The sequence below is a fragment of the Pinus tabuliformis genome, chromosome 6, assembly GCF_031772625.1.
Source record: "Pinus tabuliformis cultivar Carrire ecotype Pingquan chromosome 6, CPIR1, whole genome shotgun sequence".
Taxonomy (NCBI): domain Eukaryota; kingdom Viridiplantae; phylum Streptophyta; class Pinopsida; order Pinales; family Pinaceae; genus Pinus; species Pinus tabuliformis.
The window spans coordinates 581,224,650-581,252,540 of record NC_142292.1 but is presented as its reverse complement, the minus strand read 5'-3'; the positions used below and the strand labels follow the sequence as shown (position 1 = coordinate 581,252,540).

Here is a 27,891-nt window from a genome sequence, read left to right as displayed (position 1 = left end):
CTTAACCTAGGGTTTGCAATTTTGGTTCTCAATTTTCTAGATGATTAAGGAAAAGAAAAAACCTAGCTCTATTCCTCAAATACTTGGAGGAAGGGTGTAGCTCAACAAGGGACAATGAAGCAAATACCAATTAAACTAACTTAGCAAAAGAACATTTATTGATGGAACATAATACCAAGATAAGTTTAGACAATCTAACTTACTTAACCACACAACATCCAAGATCCACCATAAGCATCCATGAAAAGAGATCACATCACATCACAAGATCCACCCATGAAAGTCACTCAACTAGGCCTCCAATGTGCACTAGAGAGAGATCACTACTGAAGAGTTGTTATGTTCCTAGTGTGACAATGATCCAAGTAGAAATAAAGCGCCCTTATTTATATGAGGGTAACCAAGTTGATTTTCTTTTTATTAGACTAAAAAATCCTAAAAATTATTAATTCCATTATACAAGGTGGATGGGTCATCAAGCTGATCCCTGAGGTAGCCAAATTAATGAAATAGCATGAAAATAAACCTCAATTAACCAACATGTGTGAGTCTATAGTCCAAGGGTTAAGTCATCATATAGAGGGAATTTCTATCCAAGAAAAGGTGCAATGAGCATCTCAAGGGATGTATCTTATCCTATAAGTCATGCTTCTCCACCCAAATGAGGTGCCTCATCACCAAAATAATCCTGTCAATCCCAATGCCATCCTCTAAAAGCTCAGATCATTATCAAATGGGATGTTAGGATGACATCATCAAGCTAGGGAATGACATCACCATGGTAAAATGTGCATCTAACCTGCCAAAGGTTCCCAAGTGATCATCACCATCTATCACCATCAAGAGAAAGCAATGTCCATCAAGAAGGTACAACACTAGCTTGGGGGCGTCTTGTCATCTTAGGGGTGCACCAACTCCCCAAGTTAATGTCCTAGCAACAAAAGTCAATGTCTAAGGTCTTGACAATGGATGAGGGTCATATCATCTATGCTAAGTTCTCATTAAGGCCAACGCTCCTCAAAGAGGCTCTAATGTCCTCCATCAAGTGCCCGCACCATCAGGGAATGTGAGTCGTGGCTGGACATCCTCTACAAAGTGTTAGAGAAGCATCATATTATCCCTTAAAGGGTCCCAGTTGCACCTATAAGAATCACCTAACACATACTCAAGGAATTAAATGAGATCAACATCATCAAGACAAGAACCAGTGTCACGAAATTCATGCTTTTTTTTCCCTAAAACAATTAAATTGACAGTTTTTGATTTTGAAAAAATCGCGATTTGATATTGATTTTTTTGAAAATTTCCCGTTTTTTTCCCTCTTAATTTTTGAACTTTTCGAATTTTTTTTTGAATTTTGCTATTTTTTTGCCAATTTTTACTAATTTTATCCCGATTTGTGATTTTTTCTTTTTTTTTGGGCCCTTGCCAATTTAATCCCGATTGCGATTATCGCAACATTGACAAGAACCATGAAAGCATCAAGGTGGACTCTATTTAATGTCAAAGCCATCAGAGTACTTTTCACAAGTATCATCTTCAAATGTCGTACTAGCTTATGATTATATACAAGTTACCATACTTAGGTATGGCAATGTTATTGCATGATCTTATTATGTGCTTCCAACCCTAAGGGGTGGACAGTTCCTAGGTCAACCCTTTCAAATGATAGGTGCAAGTGATAGATGTTATGGCTCGGGGTTTGCTTCATGAAAGGTGTTATAATCTTATAATAGGTTATGCAAAAACATTTTCCATGAATGCCTTTGTAGAGGGATCGCATAGTTGCTTGAGTTACTCCCCCTTGCCTTTGTTTTTCCAAGCCCCCATATTTGCCTTTTTTCTTCTTTGTTTGATATGGCTTGTTTAACAAATTTTATTGATTTATCATGTAATAATGATGATTTGATCCCCCTTTTATGTTGGACAACTTATTGCTGCGTTGGGGTTAGGATCTTCATTGAGAATTCCTTTTACTTTAATAGGCATGATATGCATGGATACTCTTGGAGACGAGTGGCTATATAAGAGGGGGTAGAGCTCATGCTACAATTGGCTTTTGCTTGCTTTACATTCCTTGCCATTCTTTTGCAAATTAATATTTGGCGTATACTTTTTTTTTTCTTTCAACTGCATCAACTTCAAGTATTTTCAACCTCTTCTTCTCATAAAATAAGGCCAATAGGGAACTGATATGAGTGATTGACAACAACCAATTAAAATACAGGATAATGAATATTGGGGAACGATGACATGTGTTAAATGTGAATAAAATGGAGCGTTACCATCATCAAAGCCTCCTATTTGTGCCCCTTGTATATAGTGAAAGAAAGACCCTAAGGAAGGTCAAATTGGACTAGGGATAGATGATAAATTATTATTACCAAGGTGAAGTAAGGGAACAAGTACACAACCAATATCGATCTATAATCCAATTTCAACCTATGACCCATACTAGAATGCCTTAAATATTAGATGAACACTTGAGTGCATTGACCGAAAAATGAAAGAGAGGCGTATGAGGCTAGCCATCTGTGGATCATGGTAGGGTTGTTCGTTGGCAAGTTGCAATGTAGGAGACAAATTTTCTCGTAGGTTTACCCATGTATATGGATGGGTAACAATTACCCATGTGTATGGATGGGTAATAGGTACAAATCTCTGTCTTTTACATTTGGAAGTTGCTAAAATATTTGTTCTATCTTGCAAGGTGGATCAAAATTTTCATGCCCATATCTTCACCCTTAAACTTTTCTTTAAATTATTTACATTTCCTTCAAGGAGTACATGGCCTTTGGCAAGATCTTGATCTTGCTACAAACCTGGTGCAAATCGCCAAGGGTTGGGAAGTAATTTGTTCAAATTTCCAAACAAAACCTGACATTTGCCAATCAAGACTGGATGTTCAAAGTGTAAGAATTATTTAGAAATCTAACAAACTGCAAGGATGTCTTCCTGGGAAATGATGTAGTACGATTTGGTTAACTACAAAGGTTTGTGATTGTAGCATAAACTACGTGCACAGAAACTGCAGTTTACAGCTGGAATAGAACTGCATTGTAGAAAATCAAGTTGCTCAAAATCTAAGTCACTTGACACGGGGACACGGGACACACAGGACATGAAAATTCGAGTGTTCGACATGGGCATGTAGACCCCCCGAAACAGGATACATAGGACATGTTATATACTAAGAAACCTGATTCGTTGAGAACCCCCTGCGTGTCCCGAATCAGTCGAATCAGACATGATTCGGTGGGACATGTGTCCTCCGATCGTGTCCCACCCGTGTTCGAGGAATGAGTCCATCGTGTCCCGATTCTGGTACACATGTCCCGTTGAATTGCGTGCCTTGCGGCCCATAAAAGCCTGTTTTGGGTCATTTCACCCTCACTTTCCTCTTTCTCTCTTGCTGTGGGTGTGTGGGAGCAACTAGCAAAGGGTTTGGGAGTAGTTTGGAGGTGATTCAAGCAACAGGGAAGTGCATTTTGTTTCTATATTTTTTGCATTTTTATTACAGCGGTTTGCATGAGCATTTTTTTTACAAGTTTGTGCATTTTTTCTTTATTTTTTTACAACATTCATGGCTCAATCAAGGGCAGCAGGGAAGGGGCAAAGGAAGGGGAAGAATGTCCCCATTGGAGATGCCCCTCCTATTCCAATTTCATCAGGGTCTGCAAGTGTTCCCTCTATTGGAAGTGGGGCTGCAACAGCAACTTCAAATGTTGAGGGAAGAATTAATTTAGAAAGACAATAGGCTCAAGAAAACAAATATCCCTTGTGGAAGTATGTCACAAGAGAGCAAGGGCCAGGCAACAAGTTGAAGGGAGGAGGAAATGTTGCTTGGAAATGCAACTATTGCAACAATCATTTCATGAGCACTTATTACCGTGTGAAAGCTCATTTGTTGGCTTTACCAGGTTGTGGAATTGCAGCATGTACACAGGTGTCTTTAGCTAAGAGGAAAGAAATGGAAAAAGAGGACAATGTTGGTATGGCAAAGGTGGCTGCAACATCTAAAAAAACAAGAATGATGATCCCCATCCATTCTTGAGGAAAAACAACAACAAATTTCCATTTGAGAGTTTTGGTGGGGTACAAGTAGCAAAAAGAAAGGCAGTGGCACTTGGGCCAATGGACAAGATTTTTCATAAAGAGAAATGGGAAGAGCTTGATCTCACTATTGCATTATTTTTCTATCAGAACTTCATATCCTTTAATGTTGCATGATCACCTTTATTTATTAAGATGTACCGAGCTCTAACTCAAGGGGCTCCATCAGGGTATGTGCCTCTTGGGTCATAGAAGCTTAGAACCACATTGTTGACTAAGGCAAAGGAAGAGGTGGACAAAATGCTTGAGCCTATTAAATCAACATGGACAACATTTGGGGTTAGTATTGTTTCTGATGGATGGACAAATCCAACACACCACCCACTCATCAACTTCATGGTGTCTTCCTTGAATGGTTCAGTTTTCTTGAAATCAGTGGATGCACTTGGACAATACAAGGATGCACAATATATGGGTGAGTTGTTCATTAAAGTTATTGAAGATGTAGGCATTGATTCTTGTGTGCAAATCATTATAGATAATGCACATGTTTTCAAGGTTGCTGGCATGATTATGGAAGCTAAAAATATCCACAAGTATTTTGGACACCTTGCATTGTCCATTCTTTGAATTTAGCACTTAAGTCTTAAATCTATTGCTTCTAATGTGCTTTGGATTGGAAGTATTATTGAGGATGCACGACATATCCACAACTTTGTACAAAATCATACAAATGCCCTCACAATCTACAAGGAGTACACCAATCTATCATTGTTGAAGAATGCAGATACACGATTTGCCTCTTCATTCATCATGTTGAAGAGGTTGAGGGAGGTCTGTGAAAATTCGGTAATTTTGAATCCTACTGCAGTAATTGATAATATTTCTCCTATTTGTTAAATTACTTAAACAAATTATTTGCAGTTTTCTACGGCAAATATTGAAATACATACACTGCAGCCTTCACAAATAAAATTCTGCGGAAAGTAAATACAAGGAAAATACTAGCACACATATAACCATGACCCTGGAAAACCCAATGTGGGAAAACCGGTGTAGCAGATGAAGGTTTCTTGTATTAATCTTTAGCAATAATTTATGTACAAGATTTAGATGGACAAAATAGAGGAAGAATTACTGAGAGAAATTTACTGATGAATTTCTCACACTCCACAATGTTTTTTTGACCTCGAAGAGAGCCTCCTGCCCTTTCGCTGGCCTTTCTGCATCACCCTTTGCACAATGACTGCGTAGGACCTACATCACTCTCTCTGCATTGATGATTTGCGTCCCTCCTCTGCACTGCCCCTTCTAGATTCTTCCTGCACTAGCAGACTATGTTGATACCCTCTCTCTCCCACCCGCAACTCACTCTCTGATACGATTTTCTTTTGCCGAACTTCAGCCACTAAGAAAATCAATTGCTTGAGCAACTGAGTATCTGCTCTGGTGTGTTCTCCATCTACCCATTGACTTATTCTTATAATCTTCTGTTGGAGCACCAACGACCAAGATTAAAACATAATCGATGGCTAAGATTAACTAGAAGTCAATCCATGTCTTCTTCTAGAAGATTCTCACCCTGACTTAATTAATACCCTTTAATTAACTAGATTTCCTAAGTTTAGACTCAGGAAACTATTTAAAAATGTTAATTATTTTAATTATGTTGTCTCTAGGTGGAATTTCCAGAAATGATTTTTGGGTTTTGGAGAATACATGTATTCTAGCCTCTCCACAAAATTTCGTGGCTAGAACACATCCGATGCTACAAAAATCAACACTTCCTCTTAGCGAGGAATGTGCTCTAGTGCTACAACCCACTGAAGCATCACCCTGACTCTACAACACTTCCTGCTGCGCTGTTGATGTCTAGCTCTACTGCCCACCAACTACTGCGCAACTCTGATATGAACTGCATCTGTGCTGCTGCTGACCGTGTTGTACTGCTGTCAACTACTCCCTCTACACTGCAACTCCCTCTCATCTGTTGCTGCTGCAACTGGGAATCCATCTGCTACTGAAATGGGTTTTCCACCATACCCATCTGTTCCCTGAACTGGATGAAATTAGCTCTCCCTAGAGCTTTCGTGAGTATGTCTGCTACCTGATCTTCTGTGGGGACATACTGTAACTGGACTTCCCCACGTTGAACACAATCCGTAATGAAATGACATCTGATATTAATGTGCTTCGACCTATCATGAAATACTGGATTCTCAAAGAGCTTTATGCAGCTTTGATTGTCACAGTAAACACTGGTTGCTTCCATTTTCTTCCTAAACAAACTCACCAACAATTTCCTAAGCCATATGGCTTCACACGTAGCTGTGCTAGCCGCCATATATTCTGCTTCTCCAGAGCTTAGTGCTACCGACTTCTGCTTCTTGCTGCACCAAGAGATCATCCCTGATCCAATGCTGAAGCAGTACCCGGAGGTACTTTTCCTGTCCACTGAACTACTTGCCCAATATGCATCTGTGAATCCACTCAACTTGATGTCATCTCCTCCAGTATATTTCAAATCGAGTCCCACTGTTCCGCGCACGTATCTGAGAATGTGCCTAGCTGTTGCCCAATATACCCTTTTCGATTCCACCATGAACTGACTAAGGGTATTGACAGTGAAACAAATGTTTGGTCTAGTGTTGACCAGATACATGAGTGATCCAATTCGCTGTCTGTACAAGGTGGGGTTGAATTCCCTGTTCCCTGAGGCATCTATCTTTTTCCAGTCGGTAATCATGGGTGTTGCCATGGGTCTACAATCTTGCATTCTGAATCTCTTCAGAACTTTCGTAGCATATCTCCCTTGCCCAAGGAAGATTTCCCCATTCTTTGCCATACTCCCAACCCCAAAAAATAGTGCATTAGCCCCATATCATTCATGTCGAATTCTGCTACAAGGTTCCTTTTGCAGTCCTTTATGAGCCTCGATGATCCTGTCAAAAACAGATCATCTACATATAAAACCAGAATGAGAGGCTCATTCTCCACCATCAGATAATAAAGATTGGGATCTGCATCACTCTTGATGAATCCCAACTGTTGCAAGTAACTGTCAATCCGACCGTACCATGCCCTGGGTGTTTGCTTGAGCCCGTACAGGGCTTTCTTCAATCTGCATACATGCGTGCACTTCTCATGAGTCTCTAAGCCTTCAGGCTGCTCTATGTACACCTCTTCTTCTACCACCCCGTTCAAGAATGCTGTCTTGAAGTCCATCTGGTGAATTTCCCATCCCAGCTGTGCTGCTAGGGATATGATGGATTTGATAGAGGTATATCTGGCAATTGGGGCGAAGGTCTCCTCATAGTCTATTTCTTCTTTTTCTGCATACCCCTTTGCAACGAATCTAGCATTATACATGTCTACACTGCCATTTGCAACGTATTTGATCTTGTAGATCCACTTGGAACATGTCTTTTAAAAACCGGCCAGTCCGAACCGGTAACCGGTCAAATCGGCCGGTTAGCTAGCCCACCGGGTCAAACCGGCAGAAAAACCTAGTTTGACCCTCCATTTCGCTAAAAAAATGGACAAACTGGTCCTAACCGGTCGGTTTAGGATGCAACCGACTGGTTTGTGGTCAAACCGGTTGGTTCCGTCTTAAACTGGCCAGTTTATTGCCAATGCAACTATAAACCCCACAAAATGCATTTTTGTGAGTTTTGAAGTTGTTTTGAGGGAAAGTTGGGGTTGTTTTCCTCCAAAAATGGTCCCTCCAAGAAAAACATGTCTACCCTCTCATTTTCCTGACACATCTCGACCCTAACAATGTTGGCAATTAATGGTAATGTTAAATTCTTAAAGTAAAAGTGACATTTTCTTTAATTTTTATTTTCATCCTTTTACTTCATTTTCATCCTTTTACTTAAATTTTTAACATTACCATGAAATGATTCAAGATGTTTGAGAGTGGTTTCGACCTCATTGGATTTCATATGGAGAAACTAGAATTTTAGATTTCACTCAAAATTCAACAGACTTAATGGTTTTCAGGATTTCATGGTTTGGGGGTTTGCAATGTTTCCATTTGATTCTATCATGAGTGACGGTATGAGATTGACATTTGATCAAGAGCATGAAGTCCTGTAAGAGCCTTGATCGTGGTGGCATTAATTGCTAAACTTAGTTGATGTTGGTGGTATTGATTGTTGAACTCCTCTACCATGGCCTTAACAAGAATGCACCCTTCACTCAAAGGAAAGCAACTAGTTAGGCATGCTAATCTTTTTCTACCACATTATAAGGTTGAGGAGATGAACCATTCACTCAAACCAAAATCATTGGTTAGGCATGTTAAACCTTTTCAATTTCTATCATGTTATAAGGTTAAGTAATCCAAGTCTGAAGACTTTGAGCTAGATGATATTTATGTATCTCTTGTTGATGATGTTTATGTATTTCTAGTAGCGTTGAATCAATGATGAGTTTCACGAGTGACCATGTTGATCAGTGATTTGTAGTTTTGATGTCTATTTTTGCTACTACTACTAAAGTTGTAGAGGAGTTTTAGGAGTCCTCAAACTGAGAGCCATATTATTTATGCAGCTCATGTTGATGCTCTCTTGTCTAGTAGTGGTGATGAGTTTGATCATGATGATGAGTGATCATGTTGTTGATCACTGATATGTATACTTGTAGTAGTTCAGCGACCCCATAGCTTAGAGCATTGTTTTCAGACTCTAGAGGCCATTTAGAGCATCATTGATTATGTATTTTGTTGCAGATATGTATTGCAATCAATGCCATTTTGATATATTCACCTTTACATGGTATATAGATGAGCAAACCTTGCATATTTTGTTTCTATTGGCTTGGAATCATCGTTTTAAATCTTAAAAATAGTTTTTTTCATTAAAAATTAATTATTTAATGTATTTTTTTAAACCGGTTCGTTTAGACCTGACCAGTCCTGGTTGGAGCGGTTCCGGTTTGAAACTCGGTTCATTAGGTGGACCGATCCAGTCACCAGTTCCGGTTTTTAAAGCATTGCCTCGAACCTACAATTGATCTAACCTCTGGTCTAGGCACTACCTCCCACACATCATTCATCATGGTAGAACTGTACTCTTCTACCATGGCATCCACCCACACCTGATGTTGTGCGTCTTCCTGAAAACTGGAGGGTTCCGCAACCTGAGCCACCAAGACTTGGTATCTGTCAGGTTGCCTGTGCTGCCTCTTGTCAGTTCTAGGAGCTCCGACAAACTCTTTTGCATCCTTGAAGGTCTGATGCACTTCCCTACTGGTCCTGTCACTGGTGGTGGGAGTTTCAATTTGTTCCTCTACTTGCACCTACAACTCTGTCTGCTGAGAACTTCTTTGATCTCCTGCTTTTGAGGAGATGCTGGTGCTGGTCACTGTACTCGAATCCTGTGACTGCTCCCCTACTTGTTCTACCTGCGGTCCCTGCTGCTGATGGACTAAAGGAACATCTGATGAATGATCCCCTTGCAAGCATCTCTCGAGATCTTTTGAAAGTTCTGTCTTCCATGAATTTTATATCTCGCCTTACTACAATTTTCCTGCTGCCAAGAACGTAGATTCTATATCCCTTTGAGGTCTCGCTATATCCTACGAGATACCCCTTTTCTGCAGTCTGATCCAACTTACTGTGCTTCTCATCTGGAACGTGACAATAGGCCACACTCCCAAATATCCTCAAATGACTTACCTCGAGTTTCTTCCCAAAGAAGACTCCCTCTGGCGTTTTCTTCCCCAAAGTCCTGTGAGGTGTCCTGTTCTGAATGTACACTACTATGTTGCATGCTTCTGCCCATAGGAATCTAGGCAAATCCTGATCATACAACATGGCCTTTGTTGCCTCGATTATGGTCATGTTCTTCCGCTCCGCTACACCATTCTGCTGCAGATTGTAGGGAGCAGTCCACTCTCTTTTGATACCTTCCTTTGCGTAGAAATCTGTGAAGTTTTTATCCATATATTCTCCACCATTATCTAAATGCAATACCTTGATCCTTTTCCGTCATGTTTTCTACGAGAGCCTTGAACTCTCGAAACTGATCAAAGACCTCATCCTTGGTCTTTAAGAAGTAGATCTAGGTTTTTCTGGAATGGTCATCAATGAAGGTGACAAAATATTCACCACCTTTAAGAGCTCCGGTGGACATAGGGCCACAAATATCTGAGTGTATCAATCCCAATATGCCTTGGCTCTGCTATCACTTCTGGGAAACACTGCTTTTGTGTACTTTCCAAGTACACATCCTCGACATAGATCATTATGCTCGATACTGAGAGCTGGAACTCCTGTTACAGTCTCTTTGAGCATCCTAAGTGCTCCATGGTGCAAGTGTCCCATCCTCCTATGCCATAGTTCATTCAACTCCTTTCTACCGTTGTTATCACTGCCTATGAGTGCAATTGGAAAGTCGATCTGCAATCTATATAGTCTGTTGCTTTGAACTCCAATTTGTCTCACCTGTTTCCAAGTAGGATGCTTGACATATACTTTCTTTCCCAAAAAGTCTACATCATATCCCTTGTCTTGCAACTGGGACACTGAAATTAGGTTCATTCCCAACCCTGGCACATGCAGTACATTCGTGGCTTTGGTACTGGTTCTTGCTTTTGTTTGAAAATCTATGGTGCCTCTCCCTACTAGAGTACATTTAGTTCTGTTGCTCATAGTGATCTCAAAGTCCATTTTTTCCTTTTGATAGATCGAGAAATATTCCCTTACTCCAGTCATGTGAGATGAAGCTCCACTATCAATATACTAGACACTAGCTGAAGCCGATCATGAAAGACATGCAAATTCATCTTCCAATTTGGAAGATAATTCTGAGGCTTCTTCATTATCCATAATTTTCTGTGCTATTTCCTTCCCAGCACTGAATTCGCTGCTCTGCATGAAAACCGCTGCGTTGCTCCCTCTGTCTCTGACAAATCTCAATCCGGAAACTTTTATTCTCTGTCGACTTACTCATAGAGTTATTTTCCACGAGAAATTGATCACTTAGCAATTGGACTGCGCAACCTTTCTCAGGTTTCGAACTGTTGCCTATGCAGTACTTTCGAAATCCTCCTTCCGTCTGCAACTGAGTTCTTCTTGCTTTACCAATGCTCTGATACCATGTGAAAATTCGGTAATTCTAAATCCTACTGCAGTGATTGATAATATTTCTCCTATTTGTTAAATTACTTAAACAAATTATTTGCAGTATTCTATAGCAAATACTGAAATACATACATTGCAGCCTTAACAAATAAAATTCTGTGGAAAGTAAATACAAGGAAAATACTAGCACACATATAACCATAATGACACAGTGATTTTTGGACAATTGTCCTTGGGAAACCCAATGTGGGAGAACCGATGCAGCAAATGAGGGTTTCTTCTATTAATCTTCAACAATAATTTCTGTACAAGATTTAGATGGACAAAATAGAGGAAGAATTACCGAGAGAAATTTATTGATGAATTTCTCACACTCCAAGGTGTTTTTTTGACCCTAAAGTGAGCCTCCTGCCCTTTCGCTGGCCTTCCTGTGTCACCCTCTGTGCAGTGACTGCGTAAGGCCTGCATCACTCTCTCTGTGCTAATGATCTGCGTCCCTCCTCTGCGCTGTCCCTTCCAGATTCTTCCTGCACTCTCAGATTGTGCTGATACCCTCTCTCTCCCACCTGCAACTCACTCTTTAATTCGATTTTCCCTTGCCGAACTTCAGCGATTGAGAAAATCGATTTGCTTGAGCAACTGAGTATCTGCTCTGGTGTGTTCTCCATCTACCCATCGACTTCTTCTTATAATCTTCTGTTGGAGCATCAACGACCAAGATTAAAACATAATCGATGGCTAAGATTAACTAGAAGTCAATCCATGTCTTCTTCTAGAAGATTCTCACCCTGGCTTAATTAATACCCTTTAATTAACCAGATTTCTTAAGTTTAGACTAAGGAAACTATTTAAAAAAGTTAATTATTTTAATTAAGTCGTATCTAGGTGGAATTTCCATAAACAATTTCTGGGTTTTGGAGAAGACATGTATTCTAGCCTCTCCACAAAATTTCGTGGCTAGAACACATCCGATGCTACACAAATCAACAAGGTCAAGACCGCTCTTGGAACCATGGTTATTTCAAAGTATTGGTCTTTTTGGAGGAAGACAAATCAAGCAGCCTCAAAAAGAGTGAAGGACACAATGTTAGATGATGCTTGGTGGGAGAGGGTAGATCTACTTATTAAGATCATGGACCCTATCATTGCTTTGATATGCTTTGCATATACAGACCAACCCATCCTAGGAGAGGTTTATGAGGGATGGGATTCCATGATTGAGTTTGTGAGGACCATTATTTTATAGAGTGAGTGCCTCGAGTATGAAACATTAATAAAGGCCTTCTTAACCACCATACAGGATATTCTTGTTAGCAGACGGGGCAAGAATTGCACACCTTTGCATTGTTTGGCTCACTCATTAAACCCAAAATACTACAACATTGAGGCAGATTTTTCAAGATAGATCATCCATTGATGAGGTGGAGGATGCCTTTACAGAGTTTTCCACTGGCACTGGTCGATTTGTAGGATATGATGTGATTAGAGACAAGGGGCTAAGAAGCCCTATTCTTGGTGGGCAACTCATGGGGCAATAAGCCCTCCTCTACAACAGTTAGCCATGAGGCTCATCTCTCAAGTGACTTCATCCTCTTGTTGCGAGAGGAATTGGAGCACATATGACTATTTGTATACTGTTAAGAAGAGCAAGATTGAGCAGTCCAAGGCAGAGACAATGGTGTATGTGCACACCCACCTTCGTCTTATTTACAAGCAGAGGGATGAGTAGTTGAAGGAAAGACAAAGATGTGGGATGTCTTTCTTGATGATATGGGTTTGGACAACAGTGTTGAGTTGGCATTGGCCAATTTAGATTTTAATGAGCCAGTGCTGGAGCCTGTCACTTTTGATGATGGTGATACTGTTGAGAGGTCGTCTTCCACACCAACATATGCAAAGATGACATTGGATACAAAGGAGGAGGATGCAGCAGAGGAGAGCAGTGGTGACCATGATGATGATAGTGATGCTGATTTTGATGATGATGATTGATGACTCATGAGCTACCTACTGCCTTGAGGCTTGTAGTTGTTTTGTATTTGCTATTTCTATTTGCCATTGGCATTGCTACTACCTATGTAACACATTTTGATTTTGATGACTTAATGAGAAAACTGTTGTTTCTTGTCTTTCTCCTATTGGATCATTGACGAATCCTTCAAAATTATATTTGTATGCATAATGTTACTTTGTAAAATTTACAAATTTTAAATTTACAATGTAGAATCTAGATCTATGTTTGAATTTGTATCATGAATGAGAATTTGTGTAAGAAATATCTAATTTTTAATATATATTTATAACGTGTCCTGTTCCGGGGGGTCAACGTGCCCGTGTAGGACACTCGAATCCTCGTGTCCTATGTGTCCCATGTCCCTGTGTCAGGTGACTTAGGTTATATATATAAATATATTCAATTTTAATACTAAATAGATATTTCTTACACGAATTCTCATTCATGATACAAATTCAGACATAGATCTAGATTCTACATTGTAAAGTTAAAATTTGTAAGTTGTCTAATGTAACATTATGCATATAAATAGGAAGGTTGGTGTGCACATATACCATTGTCTTTTCCCTGGACTTCTTGACACTATACAAATTGCCATATGTGCTCCAATTCCTCTCGCAACAAGAGGATGAAGACACCTAAGAGAGGAGCCTCATGGCTAACTGTTGTAGAGGAGGGCTTATTGCCCCATGAGTTGCCCACCAAGAATAGGGTTTCTTAGCCCCCTTGTCTCTAATCACATCATAGCCTGCAAATTTCCCAGTGCTAGTGGAAAACTCTGCAAAGGCATCCTCCACCTCATCAAGGGATGCTCTATCCTGAAATATTTGCCTCAATGCATCCTTCCTCCCTTGTGAAATTTCACCATCCATGAGAGGAGGGAATCTGCGGGAAGGTCCACCATTCAAGCACTCATGGTTGTAGTATTTTGGGTTCAATGAGTGAGCCAAACAATGAAAAGGTGTGCAATTCTTGTCCTATATGTTGACAATAATATCTTGTATGGTGGTGAAGAAGGCCTCTGATGATGAATCATACTCAGGGCACTCACTCTGTAAAATAATGGTCCTCAGACCCAATCATGGATTCCCATCCCTCATAAATCTCTGCTAAGATGGATTGGTTTGTATTTGGAAATCATAGCAAAGCAATGATAGGGTCCATGATCTTAATAGTGAGATTTGCCCTCTCCTACCAAGCATCATCTAACACTGTCCTTGACTCTTTTTGAGGTTGCTTGATCTGTCTTTCTCCAAAAAGACCAAATCTCTAAAATAAACATGGCCCCAAGAGCGTCTTGACCTCCCTCAACCTCTTCAACATGATGAATGAAGAGGTAAACCATGTATTTGCAATATTCAACAATTATAGATGGGTGTACTCTAGGACACGTTGGACACGAGAATCCCACGTTCCAGGATACGCTGGACATGAGAATCAGACACGTGTCCTAGAGAATCGTGTCCTCGGGACATGCGGGGGGGGAGGACGAACCTTGTTTCTTAGCTCAAAATACATTAATCTGTTTTGAAAAATTATCTGACTGTATAGGGCTTGCATGAAATCAACCCAACACATTATGCTTCCTCGGATTTGACATTTAAAACTGATCTAAAAACTTGATTCAAACTAAGTTTCACCGAAATGGATACGAGATCGGATATGGATACGGGGTTTGAAATAGAGATGATAAATTTTCAAAAAATCTGGATACGATACGACAAAGAAACGACATCTATATATATATATATATATATTCATATTCTCATTTATATAAGAGACAATAAAAGAAGAATTCATATTTAATAATTGAGAAAAGATGAATAATTCATAATTGGTGAATCCATAATTATTCCCCTTTTCTCAATTTTGAATTCATCTGTTAAATTGAATTTTTACATCTAATGATAAAACACAATGATATGGGTGACTTGAAAATCATTATTACTATGTTATATTATATTGTTACATGTATCTTAGATTTATTATGTTACAAGTAATCATGTATGTTATTGTTCCATTGTCATGTATAATAATTCAATGATTTACGTTTTAGTTTTATACATTTTAATTACGCTGGAGGCGTTTTTCACTGCGGGCTTTGGATGTCCAAAGACTGTTCACTGCAACCAATGACTGAGCTTCATTTTCATCGTCCTCAGCCAAATGAAAATTTGACACGTGGAAAAAGTTCGCCTAAGTTGCTTCCAGGTTTCTCCTTCTTGTAGGAAAATTGACTTCTCACCTAAAACATCGTGGAAGAAGTTTGTTTGATGAAGAAGAGAATCGTCTGCGTGAAGAGGAATGAATTTCTCTGTGTGAAGAGGGATTGATGAATTGGCTACACAATTTGCTGCGGGAGGGGCTGAACTTCTTTCATTTCATGGATGTACAGACAACAAAGAGGAATTAAGAAAATATGCTTTGGGAACTTTCTATAGGCACGAAGGGCGGAAATCTGGTGGTAAAGACAGATTTGCATATTCAGTGGCAAGCGCAGCGGGGATTTTCAGTGGCAAGTCAATACTGGAGTCGCGGTACTCTATTAGATTCGATAAGCTGGGTGAGTTGAAGGATCTTTCCAACATTCATTCCAGCGACTATTTCAAATGTAAGGTTTTTCTTGTTTTCTACAGATTAAAACCTTGCACAGTTCGACGAGGGTTTCGATAGAGTCAGCACCGCTGGAATTGCAGGCATTTACAGAGAAGGTAACATTTAGAGTCTGGGAAGGGAATGCCTAATGTTACCTGCTCCAACCATGCCTAATCTTCCATTTTATAACGACACCCAGACTGCAACGAAGTTCGCTAATGGTCTAAGAAGCTTGGCCTCAAGCGACCACCCGGTCTTCGTTCCTCAGAAGGTGGACGGAAATCTCTTCTACACCATTGGTCTAGGACTGATCAAATGTCCAGGACAGTCTTGTGGAGGTCCCAACGGATCAAGATTTGCAGCGAGTATGAATAACGTATCGTTTGTTCTGCCATCGACTTCTTCAATCCTTCAAGCTCAACATTTTGGCATGAAAGGGGTATTCACCATGGACTTCCCCGACAACCCTCTCGTGCAATTTGATTATACTGCGCAGAACGTAAGCAGAGGCCTCTGGTCCCCGGTGAAAGCCACAAAAGTGAAAGTTCTTAACTATAACACGACAGTTCAAGTAATTCTCCAGGGAACAAATATATTTGCTGGTGAAAGCCATCCTATCCATCTCCATGGTTACGACTTTTACATAGTGGGAGCAGGGTTTGGTAATTATAATCCACAAACAGATCCTCAGAAGTTCAACCTGGTTGATCCTCCTATGCGCAACACTGTGAACGTTCCAGTCAATGGCTGGGCTGCCATAAGATTCGTTGCCGACAATCCTGGTAAGCAAAAAGTTGTACACCATTCCACTTTCTCTTGTTTCTGTATCTTATTTTTAAATCCTTTGATGTTGGTCATGGTGATTATGTATGGCAGGAGCTTGGGTGATGCACTGCCACTTAGACGTGCACATAACATGGGGGTTAGCGATGGTTTTTGTGGTTAACAATGGACTTGACTCTCTTTTGAGTCTCCAATCACCCCCATTTGTCGAGGACAACTGCCATGAATACAGATCGAGCCCAATGACCGACGACATTCTTACTATATTTGTCTGCTTATTTCTTTTCTTATATAAATATTGATCACCAGTTGTTTGTTCGATTGCAAAATACATTCGCGGCAGATGCCATCGTTGGCATTCTTATTCAGTGACAATTCATTAGGTAAGTTTTGATATGAACTGATTGTCAGTCTGTAACAAAATTCCAGGGAAAACTAATGCCATTTGTTTATATTCTTATTCAATGACAAACCACATAAACTTTGTGTGTTCTAATAATATTTTCTGCGCGTCCACAATCTGAATCCACCACATAAAGACCACTTAAACAGACAAAAGAGAAACAGTCCAATCTTCTAATGAGTAGATAATTGTACGGTTCATAATTGAGAAGGCTGAGAAACAATCCAATGTTCTAATGAGTAGATAATTGTGTTGTTCATCATTGAAAAGGCTGTTATAAAAAGGCTTTAATTTGTAATGGATCTCTCTCTCATTGTTGCGTGGAGTCATTATAAACTGGTCGTCAATCAATCGCAAGAAAACTAATTCAATAGAAAAGCTATGAACAAATTTATTTTCGAGAAAGCTAAATCGATAGTGAAGGTATGAACAAATTTATTTATGAAATAATATATTTTTATTTCCTATGTTGCATGGGTTCCCGAACTCGGGGGTGGGGTTCTCAAACCCCTCCCGGGTTCTTGTCCCCAAGTACTGGATTCGGGTATGGGTGCTTCTGAGAAGAATCCATAAGAACCGGGTTCTTCTATGAAGAGTTGGGTTCTCCGTTAAAAAAAATTGGGTTCTTTTGTTTTGATGGGAACAGAGAACCCTGATGATGGGTACTTGGAACCCCAAAATTGGGTTCTTTAGGGTTCTTTGGGGTTCATTTTAGTTTTTATTTTTAAATTTTTAATTAATTTAATGGGCTTCCCCTAATATTCCAGGTAGCTAGTTCATCTTGCGAGAGGAATTAGAGTACTTGTGTCTTTATCCATTCAGTAAAGAGAAATAGGTTGGGCTCAAAGAAAGCAGAGAACTTAGTGTACATTCATAACACTTTTTGTCTCATATCTCGAAAAGACCCTGGGTACAAGGAAGGTCCTTTCAAGAGATGGGACCAATACACAGATGATTCTATGTGTGTGGACGAGGAGATACAACCAGATGGCCTTATTGAGCCACCTCCAGTTGTTATGGATGAGCAAGAACCTCAAGATGAGAGTGATTCCTACCTGGAGAGCATTCTAACTGAAGATCGGAGTGATGCTGATGACATGGCTTGAGGAAGCCATTGTTCACTATTAGCTATTTTTATTTTAGTATTTTAAAATTTCCTAGTTTGTGTTTGGAGATGCCTTAAGGCAAATTTTGAATGTAGTATGACAATGGACATATATCATGATTCTTATTAATATGCAAATTCCAATTTGCACTTGATATCAAACTAGAAATTTTGAAATTTCATTGTGAATGTTCAATGTTCAATGATGTGCATGTTTAAATATTTAAAGTTTAAATCATAAATATTTTAGTTTTCTTGTTTAAAGTTGAAAATATACAAATTCATATATGTTATAATTTATAATATATATATATATATATATATATATATATATATTATAATATACCCTTGACGAACCCACGCACCTCGTTTCAAAAGATGACGTACCCGTCCCCGAACCCACGTTTCCTGGCAACATAGTTTATTTCCCATCCTTTACGTGTTTCATGAATTGGATATCAGAATGAATACATGCATATCTGAGAATCTATTCATAAAAAAAAACAAGGTGTCATTGGTCCATAATGATTACACTATATTTGGCCACCAATGCCCTGAACCACAAGATCTAAAGATTTAAGGGACTCACTCTAGCCATAAAAGTTATTTTAATAAAGGGTTAAGGAGAAGAGGTTCATACTTTCTCCATAATGATTAAACTATATTTAGCAACCGACGCCATGAGCCATGAGATTTGAATAGCTCATGATTCCATTTTTGTTATAAATGTTTTGTAACATTTGGAAAAACAAGTTGATACTTCTATTTTTATTTGTCATCTTAGCAAACAAGTCGATACTTTTATTTTCAGTCCGTACTAATTTATTTATTTATTTTGAAATAGGTTTTCATAATTTTAATTTAATTATTAATAATTAATAAGTTGATGGTAGGATTTAACCTTTATAAAAAGGAATATCTAATAATAACACCATATGTTGTAATTTTTTTTATTAATAAGTTTATCTATAAGTTAAAAATCTCCATAGTAAATTGGTTGAATCTCCCTGAATTACATGAATGTTCATATTGAAAAATGTTGTTACATGTTTTTTGAATCTTCATATTGGAAAATGTTGTTACATGTGTTTTTATATGGATATATGTTTAACTCATATACTAAATTTTTTTATAACTAGCACAAACACATTAGTAAATGTTGTTGATATATGTCAATCGACATCATTTTGTAGGTTGATTAGCATGTAAAAGGTGGACAATGTTGTGTCAATCTGTAAATATCAACTATATTTACTAATGTGGTTGTGCTAGTTGACTAATAACATGTGTGGGGTGGATTTTCTAACCATGGTTGAAGAAGGTTGAGTTTGAAACCCAAACTTTATCTTATACAGACGCTTTTTGAAACCAAGCTCCCCAAAGTGCAGTGTCACCTCAGGCTCGTCCCAAGCCCTCATGCAAGATGACTCAGGCCTAAGTTGCTCCTGATTCTTTTATAGTGGACAAAGCTAAGGATGTCCCTTCAGTCAAAATTCCTCATCTAGATTTGGATCAACTGTACGAGCTCTTGCTAAGAAATGGCCTCATCTTCCATTTCAATGGGTTGTGGCCACACACAGAAGACCTTTACAAATGGATCCATTCAACTTGGACCAAGGCCTACAGGCCCATCTTTTGTTCCAAGGGTTTCTTCATCGTTATGTTTGCTCATCAAGAGGATTATCAGAATGTTCTTTCCAAGGGGCCCTAGTTCTGGGGAAAAGTTGGCCTCTTCCTGACCCCTTGGCTACCAAATTTTTACCCCTCCACAACAAAGATCATAAAGCTACACATTTGGGTTTGGCTCCCGAATTTGTCGGCCTATCTATGGCATTTTCAGTGTTTAAGGGTATTGGAAACACTTTGGGTCATTTTCTGGCCACACATCCCTCACAAGGCTACTGTGGAGTCTACACCTATTGCAGGATTTGTGTAGAACTCAACATCAACAAAGGCTTGCTTGACAAAATTAATTTAAAAATAGGTGATTTTCACTAGACCCAGCTGTTGGACTATGAGAACATTTCTTTTCGTTGTCAACTTTTCCATCAAATAGGCCATCTTCAAAATTCTTGTTCTCAAAAACCAATCAAACGGAAGCCTAGATCTAAGGCAAGGAAGCCATGTAGCTCGCCTCCTCAAGAGGAGGACGATTCCTCTTCCTCGGATCAAGAAGATGCTGAGTTTGATGACAACATGCCCTCATTGAACGAGGCCCAAAATTCAGATTTTGACACCGAGATCAAATGTCATCATTTATTTTTCACCCTTTCTATTAAAATAGAGTCTAGACACTTTTAACATCGTTGAACGCCTTCTCCCAACCTTTACGCACTTTCATTTATGTTCAGAATTTATTTCATGCCTTTTAAAAAACCCCAAAGAAATTGAACTCCTCTATTATGTACCTTTTTTTTTCAGTGGAAAATGTACCTTATACTTGCAAGGATTGCCATTGTTCTGGGACATTTATGTTAGTGTAATTTTCTTCTTAAATTTAAACTCGTGCTACATTCTTTAGAAGATATATAGAAACTCAAATTTTGATTATATTTCATTATCCATATATTTCACTTGATTATTGCTTTCCACAATCCCCAATTTCAGTGTTCCTTTGCACCTTTTAGTGCAATTGCTAGTTTTAAATTTTTAGTATTTCAAGTCCCTTATGTGAAAGACCCTAGCATCTTGTATGACCTTCCCTAGAATATGGGGTGTGGTCTCACACATCCCTTAATCCCACATCCCGACGTCCCAAACAATTAGTGGAACATTGCTATATCATTTTTTAATAATGTGGTTAATAGAAGTCTTATTAAGCTCTTATCACTATTATATCATGATAATATACTTTGCTGTATGAAAGAAGTAAATAGTCAAGTCATGAGGTGATTATGAAGTCTTGTTAGGAAACCTAATTAGCTGACCCAACCATCATTTCTTTCTAGTCGTTGTCTATGAGAACCTCTCAATGGGTAAGAGACGCTGAGACCCTATCCGAAAAGTAACCCACCTAGATAGAATTACTACTAACAAATAGAAATACTTCTAGAAATGATCCACCATTGTCGGATAATGTGATACAACACAGGGACGATATGTATCAAGTCTCATTCAAAAAATGGAAATTTGTGTGTCCTAAACATATACACATCGAGATTCGAAGCTCAAAAATGCTCCAAATTCTATACATCTAAAGAAGCGATGCCTCAGATGCTCACTCTGTGCTTGGGTGCGACGGATCGTAGAGTGTCTCAGTCTATGGTGATGGGTCACGGCGGCATGACCTCCTTCAACAGTGGAATGAAATGTAAATAGGGTTTGCCAAGGTCGGTGATAGGTTAAGTAAGAGGGGCCGAGCCCAACTTTTGAATTTTAACCAAATCCGTTCCCGACATTTGACTTTTACGGTCCGAACGGATCCAAAAAAAATTGCAAATGATTGAAACATTTTAAAATTTTGATCCTGCGTTTGCAAAACCCTGAAACAATGAGGAAACGTTTCGACGACGTTTCTATTGCAGATCGTAACCGTTTCAGTTTCAAAAACACAAAACGACGTTTCTGACGATTTATGAAGACGTTTCTGGTAACTTAGGATTTGAATAAGTTTCTCTTCTATTTTGTCTTGAAAATGAATGATAACTAGAGAAATTATCCAAGAAGAAGACAATCTAAGTGAAGAATTCAACTACGATTGATGAATTGGGATTATCAAGTTTTATTTGAAAACTACGTAACTAGCACCAAAAGAGTAATTATGAATGGGAATAAAAACTAGCCACTCGTGGAATTACGAAGATTTTTCCCAAGTAATTATTGTAGTGGAGGCACAATTGTGGAAACTTGCAAAATGGGAAAGGTGAAAAGGAGGACCTGACCTGAGCAATCAATGAAAATTCATTCCTGTCCAACAAAGCATTCAATCAGAAAGAAATCCAAATTTTGAAAGATGTGTGTAAAAATGATGGAGCTAGAGGAGAAGTCCTACTAATTAATGAACTAAATCATAAAGAAGAAAGACAAGTTACCTTTCTACACTTCAATACATTAATAATGAAAAACGTTAAGATTTGACTAGAAAAATCAAAAGTGGTCTAATTATTAATTTATTACCACACTTACATGCGTGAGATAAGCATTGAACTAGAGGGAGATGACTGCATCATACAAAATCTGTCCAACTATTATTCCATGGAGAAGGTTTAACTAAGTTGATATTACTTGATTCAATATCAAAGGATACAAGGTTCATTGAATCTGTATTCCAAACAACAATACAAAATTCAAATACATAATATAGAGGGAACAATAATGTGATCTGTAAAATAATGTGCCCAAATTCTTCATTACGACATATTGACATATTGATTGAAAGGAAAAGAGCATCAGTTCACTGGAATTGTTCTGGTTAATTGACATATCTATAACAAGGTCAGTTTGAGTTGTCCTAATGGTTAAGAAAATGTGTTTCCTCCTTGGAGGCCACAAATTCAAAACCAGAGAGGGGTAAGTTGATTTTAAATGTGTCTTCTACATTGATAATTTCTTTTGATGATTTATTCTTTTACACATTCTTATCCATAATTTCATCATCAAGTATACAGAAGACATCAACAGTATAACATTTAAGACAGTAGGATCATAAAGAGACAACCACATAAAGAACACAAAAATATACCCCGGGAAAACCCACTTGGGGAAAATCCCAGCCATCTTTTCCAATAAAGAAATTCTTCAAGTCAACAGAGATACACCCTAGTCAATTACTAGGTCGAACTTGGTCCATCCTTCTAGTCAAGTTAATCTGGCCCAGGAAACATGCTTTGTTCTTGCCTTAGAAATGATGCTTTGCTAGCCTTCATAGGTCACACTTTGTTAACCTAGAATAGACCTTTTGCTGGCCACAAAGATGGCCTTCTTTATTGCCCCTTCGCTGGTCTCAAAACTTCATATCCTTGCTTCAGACCATCCAAAATACCCATAGACAGAACAAATCTGAGATGCCTTAGATTAGGCTCTTCTTACCTCAGATGTGAGCTTATTTTATGTCTCATATTCACTGCTTGCCTAATATTAGGTTACCTCATAAAGGTCGCTGGCCTCAAAACTTCGTATCCTTGCTTCAGACCATCCAAAATACCCATAGACAGAACAAATCTGAAATGCCTTAGATTAGGCTCTTCTTACCTCAGATGTGAGCTTATTTTATGCCTCATATTCACTGCTTGCCTAATATTAGGTTACCTCATAAAGGTCCAAACTTGTCATCCATAGATGATTTGAATTGTTGCCCGAATGGGAGGAATGAGAGGTCTTTATATAGCTTATTGCCTGGCTGAATAGATGTCTCTAGAAGCTGGACCGACTTGACTAGGAGGAGATCAACATGACATATTTTGGAGCCAAATTTTTTTTTTTTTTTTTTTGGTCAAAATTCAAATTTTCTTTTTCGTTTCTAGCATGAAAAACATGCTTACAAATACATTAAGGACTCAAATACATTATGATGATCAACCGTAGTTACAAAATTCAACAGTGTAGAGTATACATGTTAAAGGATTAATATTGGCCTTTGTGACGAGGCTCAAAGGGTAGGTGCCCCCTATATTGGGACCTCCATATGGAAGTGCCTTTGGGTATCTTGGCCCTGGCCAAGTCACAAGTTATTGTTAGTATTGGCTTGTGGGTTATTGGTACTAGCTACACAATTTTTCTGTTAAAAAAAACATATCTATAATAAGACATTGAGATTTTTGGGTGGTTGATAGGAGTCAATTACTATTAATTGCAAATATTCCCATTAATTAAGAAAGAGCATTATGCTAATTAATTGGTCTTTTCACCTGCATTGCTTCTTCATCATTTGTTTTGGGTATGATGCGATTGGTAAGGGTTTGTGGTGTGTTATGGAAAAAATCAGTCTCCATTATCTTTTTCCTTTCCTTTCATTGCCTCTTTTTGTCCCTTTCCTATGGTATTCTCATTAATCCTTCATCTATTTTTGTTAATATAAATGGGTTTTCCAACCCCTTTACTATATTCTCCCTCATATTTTTATATAATCAAAATTCAAGATCCCCTTATCTCCTTTCCACCTTGCCCCCTTCCTCCCCCCACCCTTTTTTTCTTATATTATTTTTTTATATATAGATTAAGTAGTTAAATTCCCACCCCCCGCCACTGCCTTGTGTTGATCCTTTTGCTCATCAATTAATTTTTTGGTTTTGGTCCTCCTGCCCCCTTTTTTTTGCTTCTCTCGATTTATAATCCCCCCTTTATTTCTTTATTTAATTGTAGTTTTTTTTTTTTTCATTTATATTCTTTAATATTTTCTCAATCATTCGATATGATTCTTTATTATCTTTCAATAGGTTTTTTCTTTTTTTCTTTTTTTGTCTGAGGAACGGGTAGGAAATTGTATTAAAAAATATGGTTACCAGGCCAGAACCTTTACATATTCCAATCTTATTTGGAGGTTTGAAATTGAGCAGGGAGGCTTAATCCAAACCCTCAAGCAAGTTCCCCATGACACAAAAATTTCAGACATTTTCTAACTAAGAATTCTCCAAAAAACTCCCAATATCCAGATACATTTACATTCTATTATAGACTACTTTTGTTTTGATTTAGTTTGACTTCTTGTTTTCCTTGGCAAAATGCCGTTTTCTTTCTTTCAAACTTGAGTTCGACTCGTGTTTTCTTCTATTTCCAACGAATCATTCTTCAGCAAGTGAAATTTGGATTCTTCCTCATCTACCCGATCTGCCCAAGAAGACGCTTTTCTAGCAAGAGTCCTTGTGGATTTAGGAGGGGATCCATTTTCCACAAGGGTTTGTTGCTTTAACACTTTCACTGAGTCTAGAGGATCCACATTGGCATGCATTTTTTCCTGCTTGGTTTTTGTTGCCGCTGATATAATTTCTTTGGCCGTATCTGCTTCCTTTTTTTCTTCTTCTTCTTTCTTATCTTGAGGCTCTTCCTCTTTGAATACCATATAGTAATCACCTTGAGCTTCTTCACACCATTTGGTCCTGTGAGTTTTTTTCCTGGTCTTTGCTGTTCTGTGAACACTTGGGGCAGTTTTTAATTACGTGCCCCCTTTCATAGCATGCTCTACGCTAGAATGAAATATTCTCATAGTCGAGCTTTTGGACCCAAACATAGTTTAGAGTCGTCAAATTAACCTTTTTGGGAAAACTCTTGTTGAAGTCCATCTCCACACATATTCGGACATAAGTAGTCTTGAATTTTTTTGTAATTTTAGGGCAACGACAATAAAAATTTCCCATTGGATTCCAAAAATGCAAGATTCCAAAAATGTAAGAGAAGGTTCGAAAGCCTTACTGAAATTGGAGCCATAGAGATTGACGCCATTATTGGATCAAAAGTGGGTGTCCTCTATATTATCAAAAACCACAATGAAAAAATCTCGTGCCATAGGGTAAATATTTAGTTCATCCATCAAAAGGGGCTTCCATGTCTCAGGAGTCAGATATCCATTTGTGCAAATCAGTGAGCCGCGGCCGGCACCCATTAAACCTGCAAAACAAACCTTGCTCCGATTTTTTTTTTCACAATTGGAAGCTTCCTCATCCCAGGGACATTGAGGGAAGGAATTTCTTAAACCATCGGAAGGCCAGATTCAAATTTTAGCATGAAATTGTACAAAGCCGAAGAAGAGTTTGCTTGACCGGCAACCACACCTGCAAAAGAAACTGTCTTTTTCGCTGAATCACTAATATTTGCCATTGAACAAAGTGTAGAAGAGATATGCAAAATATTTACGCAAACTAAGCATAAAATGGTCGGCTAGGACAAAACCCTAGCCGCCGCAAGGGTTTCTAGAGCTCCATCCATCCTTTCTTTGATATTATTCTTACTATTATTAATATTAATATTTCTTCTATAGTTATTATTATTTTACTCTTTCAATAGTTACCTAAGTTAATTTTTTATTAATTTAATCCTTCAATAACTTTTTATTTGATTAATTCATTTTAATGTTATAGCCTTAGTGGCTACTTTGAATTCTTTTCAATTCTTTGACCTAACATCTCATCTCTTAATTAATTTAATATGAAATCCTTAACGGCTACTTTGAATTATTTTCTATTTAAGGCTCCTTAGCACTCGCTTGATATCACTTGGTTTTCTGGTCCCTGATGATGGGTGAAGTGTCTACTCGATGTGTCAGATGGATTGCAAATCCATTACACAAGCTATTTTGAAAAACTATTCAACATGATGAACAACCATGGAAATCTTCATTCTCTTATTCAACAATTTTTCCTAGGGGATTTTACAGTGATATGATTCAGACAATTTAATCAAATCAACTAACTAATTACATTTATTACCTCAACTTATCAAGTCAATGTCAATTATTACATTCAAGCTTTCTAATTTTTGTAGTAGTGCGAAGCTCTTGCATCTTGACGAGAGAAGTTTAAGATGAAATGTACATTGCAATTCAAGGAACTCTACTGGGGGTACTGTTACAGTACTTAGACAAAAACATGTAGATGGTTACGGGGCATAAATCAGCCTGAGTTGTAGAGGATCCACAATTAGTTCATTGTTTCTTAGCTAAACACCAATAACAACATTATCTACTATGGGGAGAAGAAAATCTAAGTCAAGGTGAATAATTCAAAAGATATTCAAATTTAGTCATTTTCATATTTGTTGTTTGAGATTTCTAATATATGTTTTGTACAGTTCCAAATGTGATTTCAAGTAACGAGAGATGCTAACATGCCCTTTTGGTATTTTGTAGACAAGCTTTGCAGGGGTGGAGATTATGCCTCTTGTTCCAGAAGAGTCTCTGGATGTTGAAATACCGGAGGAAGATCTTGAAGTCAGTTATTCAAGAGCAGGCGGGAAAGGAGGCCAAAATGTAAATAAAGTTGAAACAGCAGTTCGCATTGTACATATTCCAACTGGCATAGCTGTTCGTTGCACAGGTTTTTTATTTTTGGTTTTTTTGTTTAAATATATTTTTCTTGTAATTGCGAAAAGTGCCCTCTATTTACCGGCCTTTTCTACATTGAACATATAGATCCCTGGAATACTTCCTTTGCAAGACCTTTGATCGATCCTTTTCTTCAGATGGCTCATTTGACGCCTTAATGTTACTTGTGTCCATATCATATGTTGCTTCTTGTCCAGTTTTATGATGACTTTTCTGCAATGGATTTTTCTCATTGTCATTGAATATGCTTTTGCTAATTATTTTTTGAATGCAGAGGAACGAGGCCAGCTCGCAAATAAGATCAAAGCCCTTAATCGTTTGAAGGCAAAGTTGCAAGTAATAGCTCAGGAGCAACGCGCATCTGAAATAAAACAGATACGAGGTGATGTTGTGAAAGCGGAATGGGGACAGCAAATCCGGAATTATGTGTTTCATCCATATAAGTTGGTGAAAGATGTAAGAACTGGTTTAGAAACCTCGGATATAACATCTGTTATGGATGGGCAGTTAGAACCATTTATCAAATCATACTTAAGGCTTAAGCATGGAAACGCCATGACATTAGAAAGCTGACGATGATATTAGAATCACGATGAATTGTTGCTATAGTTTTGATGCCATTGAGATTAATTTGCTTCTTTCCTCGCAATTGTTCGGCATTGTAATATAAGGCATCTCCATAGTCATCTCATGGCAGATACATTTATATATGTTTTCGGATCAGTTGCATCTTCACAAAGCATAATTATTGAATTAGTTTTTATTATTATTCATGGCTCCTGTCTAATCGAACGTTGTACATAAGTAAAATCACTGGGACTATCAAGCGATAAGTTTTATGCAACTTTATTTCACATTGGATATTAATTGTTTGATT

The 27,891-nt window shown here is 38.2% G+C and overlaps 1 protein-coding gene across 2 annotated transcripts in view; it reads left to right on the top strand.

Annotated features, from left to right (window-relative positions):
• Window positions 1-27,644, top strand: part of LOC149259866 (peptide chain release factor PrfB1, chloroplastic-like) — a 213,762-nt gene extending 186,118 nt beyond the window's left edge. Inside the window, exons 6-7 of one of the 2 annotated variants that reach the window (XM_089419267.1) lie at window positions 26,820-27,006; window positions 27,289-27,644. In XM_089419267.1, the coding sequence (XP_089275393.1) occupies window positions 26,820-27,006; window positions 27,289-27,587 (486 nt within the window). In that variant the 3' untranslated portion in view covers window positions 27,588-27,644. The remainder of the gene's footprint in view (window positions 1-26,819; window positions 27,007-27,288) is intronic. The other variant, XM_089419275.1, reaches the window with a different exon arrangement.
• The last annotated feature ends 247 nt before the right edge of the window (window positions 27,645-27,891 follow it).